Here is a 4,968-nt window from a genome sequence, read left to right on the forward strand (position 1 = left end):
GATCTATAAATCGATGTCGGAAAGCGGGGGTGGGGGTGGGAGTGGAGGTGTATGAAGAGTAAGGGGGAGATGCTGTTTATTTATTTTATTTCTAAAGCTTCAACTAAAGTAGCTTTGACACAGTTGGGGCTGGAGGGGAGGAGCTGTTGGGCTCTGCTGGATCATCCATCATCGCTGTCACCCAGAGTCTGCCCCGAGGAGCCGTAGACGCAATCTCCCTTCTGTCTCTACACCGAAACTATTAATATTAAAACCTCCCTTCAAACACTGCCCCGACGGTCTCCATTCTCATCACAGTCTGACCGGCCTCCCCCATCAGACCTGCATTTCGCCCTCCCCGCGCACCGCGGCTTCCTCCCAGCCCCGGCCCAACGGAGGGAGCTCGACGACGCGTGCGACACCCTGAGTTGATTACTGAGACTGTTAGGTGCCCCCCTTCCAGCCCCCACCCCACCCCCCATCAATTTGAAGCACGTTGGGCTACCTCTAACACCACGCAAAGGGAAGGCCAGGTGAGGGCAGGGCAGCCGGCGCGGAGGCGGAGAGCCTACCCACGCCCGCTGCCCTTGCCGGGGTTCAGCCTCCTCCCAGCCTCGGGGCGCGCGCACGTCGGCACCAACCCTGCTCGGTGGGCGGCGGCCCGCAGCGATTGCGGAGCGAGGGGACTCGGCACATCCAGACATCGGCCCTTCTAACACAGTGGCAACTTGCAGCAGAGGCCCAGGCTCCTTATCAAATTGCTGGCCTGCAAGACTAATGGGGAACTTGTGGGGATCCCAGTCTAGTCCCTTTGAAGGAAGGGCCCTCCTCTGACAGCTGTTAGAGATATTAGCCACATTTCCCTTCCCAAACCTGCTCCGGGTTAACAGGCCCACGGGGCGGGAGGGGCGAGGAGGCCAGGACTCTTTCCTGGAGTCCTCTCTTCTTGGCCAATCTAACTACGGTGAGGTGGGGGTGGGGGTGGGGGTGGGGGTAGGGGGCTGGCGCGGACCTGGAAGTGCTGACCTGGGTGGTGGGAGGGAGAAGAGGTGGTTGGAAGACATAGACTTTCCTGGTCTTTTCTTTTTCCGTTTAAATGTGGCTTCTTGCTCAATTCCCAACCCTTAACAGATGGCGACTGCAGTTCTCTCAGAATTTCTTAAAGAAAGGGAAACCTTTGGAATTTATTTCTGCTTTTGCTTTTCCATATAAATAAAAAGTGTTTTTATGTTACTCTTGTTTTGGAGAACATAAGCAATTTTATTCAGACTACAGTATTTCCTTTAACACTATATGGTTGTCAAAACACCATTCCCAGTTTCTTTGCTTTTGACAGCTGAGTCTTTCTTAAATATACCCAAATCGGAACTCTTTATACTAAATAGTAAACCCGAGATAGGAGCAAATGCCTTCTGAGGTGGTATAAAAAAAGCATTATAAAAATTGGACAACTCTACTACCTCTTGGTCTTAGCATATGGGGTGGGGGCAAGAAAATGCAAACAAATATTATTACAATTATTATCTCCAAATGTTGAAGAAGGTTAAGGTTAACAGGATTTGTTTAAGGAGCTAAGCCTGAGATGATTTTATTCATTAAAACCAAGGGTAGAGAGTTTTGAGATCTCAACTTTGATGAAATAGCTTAATAATAATTTCATTAAACACGTCCTAAACATGAACCCTTACCAAGTAAACTCTGCAGCATGTCCTTTACTGAGAGGAAAGGAAGAAAAACTTTTCCATTTTTTTCCCAGCGAATGTGAGTTAATTTGTAAATGCAGAACTTTACCTAAAAGCATTTAAAGTAAAAATATACAAATACTTAGATTTTGCAAAAAGACTCCACATGCGTGGGGATAACAAAAGTGAGGGGGAAGCTCTTTTCCAAGTGGCATAGAATTCTCCGTTAACAATCAACAGTTTGTGTCAGAAGTGTTATTTCTACATTGAAAAAGCAGCCTATCAATTAAGCTGATAAATGTGTTTATAAAAAAATCTACCTAACTAAAAATAATACAAAAACAATAGAAATTTGTTTCCTTGTTTCTTTATATACAACTTTCCTTCATATTTTCTGCAATGGGAAGATGGCAGAAGTCTAAGTAAGATACAAACTTGGATATCTGAGCTGGTGAACTATTTCCCTATCAAGCTGACATCACAGAACTAGTTTTATGATACTATCTCTTCTACACATAGGATTAAAAATGTAGGTGTTTCAAAATTCCAGGAAAAGTATATTTATTTTAGAAATTGAGGGGGCATGCAAATACACACACTTTTTTTTTCCACTTTGCGCACTATCAGGCATTGTACAGTACCAGCAAGCCAGTAACACAGATTTCTAGGAATGTTGTGTGATACTTTGAAAATGGCATCATATTGCCTGTTTTGCTGCTGTTTTAGAAAAAAATTTACGTTTAGTCACCCAACTCGTCACACTAGCATGTCTGCACGTGGAGGTGTCTGAAATAAAAAGACCTCATAATAAAATTTATATTAAATATTAATGATTAAGTAATGTTTTCAACTCAGGATTTCAAACTTCGTAGAAGTTGTTTACTCATCTATGAACATCTATATGTAAATTTTAATTTACATATTCAACAGCATTTTAGTAAGTAAGACAGAAAAAACACAGGCAGATGAATTATCTTTGAGCACAGACGTTAGTTATTTCTTATGATGTAAAATTAACCCTAAAAAAGCCCTTTATTCTGGCAGAGGATGAACATGAAAAGCTTTATCTGAAAGTATTTTTTTCCAACATCATGCATCTAAAAAGGAGTTTAGACATATTGAATGAAGGTAATCTTTCAACTTGGCTCATGTCACGGATACACACACACACACACACACACACACATGCACACACACACACACAATTTCATACCTTTAGAAGTTTTCCGCTGGTGGAATTTATAAGCCAAATATACACTACCCGCTACAGAAGGTTACCTTAAAAACTGTCAGTAAATTTCAAATATGGCCAACTTCTGAGGGGCAAAACCACCACCTACTTGTAACACCGTATATATAGCAGGCACTGTGCAACCTTGCCTTAAAACTATGAAAAACACACAAAAGAAAAGCCTAACAAAAAATCAAAAATGAAATATTTATTACCGCATTTTGTGACTTAACACCTTTTTTTTTAACATAACGTCACAGTCCTCATACAAGTATTTTAATGTAAATTTGACAAAGCTTAAAGGTAACAGCATTTTCTTCTAGTGAGGAACACGTGCTGAGAAAAGAATTCATGGACATACAATACCAATTCCACAGCAGATCTGATACTAGCAAAAACATTCTTTTTTTTTTTCAATTGAGGTAAACACATAGAATATCTAACATGAAACAATTAATAGACCGAACTCTGTACGAAGTTTGTTACAGTATTTTCCTCCTTTTTATCCCCCAAGCTTTGAGTTTCTGATAACATCCTAGTCGTGGTGCTAGGACCATTAATAACTTTCTTGTGTTGAGGAAAGCTGCCCAACTTGAGATTGTTTTGTCCACAGCCAAGGCTTAGAACTCCTGGAAGAAGCTCCTGCTCTGTGTTTAAATCTTCACTGGCAAGCTCTTTGAAGAAGAGTCCCCCAAAAATAAGAAGAATTGGCTTATGAAGCACAAACTATAAAGATCTGTTTGAAACTAAAGGACACATTTATGGAGGAACAAAGGCCGGGCATGAAAACACATTCTTGAAGCTGGAGTCCAAGGGATGAGGGTCAGCCAAACGTTCACCATGGTCTCCAGCGCGGTTCTTTTCTCATTGGCCCAACAGGTTTAAAATATACCACAGTCTCTCCTGGATAGTGATTTCACTGATGAACCAAAACAGTCATTCTTTTGGGAACAACACACATAGTGTGGAAAACAAGGATATATTTTTTTTCTCTTCTAAAACTATTTGAGGCAACATAACGGAGTGATCAACAGAAATGTACAAGTTTAACTTAGTTCCTATGTTTATACTACAGTAGTTATAACTCTCGGAGTCTTTTTCCAGAGGATCTTTACACGGACAGAATTGTCTCAGTGAGCCCATGATTTCACATTTGTGTTCTCGTCTCATTGGTCCTCTGTGGCTTGATGAAAAATGACAAAAGTAAAAAATAATCACAGCTGTCTGGAATTTCATATTAAGTGTCAACATCTGGTCAAAGTTCAGAAAGTCTTAAAATAGTTTTTGCGTGTGTTTCCTTTTCCCTTGAGTTCCCTTATACTATTGGGCATGGATGTCCATAACCTGTCCGCCAACATTGGGATCTACAGAATTTAACATTGTGGGACTCTGTGCTGACATAGTCATTCCAGGGTGGGTAGGGGGTCCTCCGTGCATCATCATGGCTGGGTGGTGGGGATGGCTTGGCAAATATGAATGCATTGGGGGTCCATGTCTTAATTGAGTAGGGTGTGGGGTCATCTGGGGAGGAGTGTAACTTGGCTGTGCCATACTCATTCCCATAGGACCACCCTGAGAAACGTAGTCCCCTGGCATGCTCTGCAAACCTGAAAAGAGAGAGGGAAAAAGAAAGCAGGTCAAATTCCTCAACATTTTTATACTTTACCCATCAAAGATGAAAAGAAAAAAAAAAACAGACACTGCAAATCTTATATCTAAATTTAGCTGCAGATTCTTGCCAATGTTTGCAGACATTCAAATTGTAGTTTGCATTTAATTTCATCGCACAGCAGTATAATGCAACACAACAGAACTAAATATTTAATGCAACTAAATGTCATAAAGTGGAACTGTTTTTCAAAATGGTATTCAGTACATTCCTTTGATAAATGCAATAAGAATATAAATTCTAAGTTTTTTATCAGTTAACTGTTGCTATATCACTTATTTTCCTTTGTTGCATTTATACATATGGACAAAAACTGTAGGTATTAAAATAAAATTGACGTCTTATCTATATTTCTTCATGAAAAATTTATTATACAAAACATGATGGCTTATTCATTTTGAAGGGAT

The 4,968-nt window shown here is 40.6% G+C and overlaps 1 protein-coding gene across 5 annotated transcripts in view; it reads right to left on the bottom strand.

The window, feature by feature from the left end:
• Window positions 1-4,212: 4,212 nt before the first annotated feature.
• The window catches only part of MEIS2 (Meis homeobox 2), a 202,021-nt gene continuing 201,265 nt past the window's right edge, over window positions 4,213-4,968 (bottom strand). For all 5 annotated transcript variants that reach the window (XM_028119465.2, XM_028119463.2, XM_088025087.1 and 2 more), the window contains exon 12: window positions 4,213-4,499. In XM_028119465.2, the coding sequence (XP_027975266.1) occupies window positions 4,213-4,499 (287 nt within the window). The remainder of the gene's footprint in view (window positions 4,500-4,968) is intronic.

This window comes from Eumetopias jubatus, unplaced genomic scaffold, assembly GCF_037043125.1.
Source record: "Eumetopias jubatus isolate StellerSeaLion01/CBP00866 unplaced genomic scaffold, mEumJub1_p1.0 scaffold_7, whole genome shotgun sequence".
Lineage (NCBI taxonomy): Eukaryota > Metazoa > Chordata > Mammalia > Carnivora > Otariidae > Eumetopias > Eumetopias jubatus.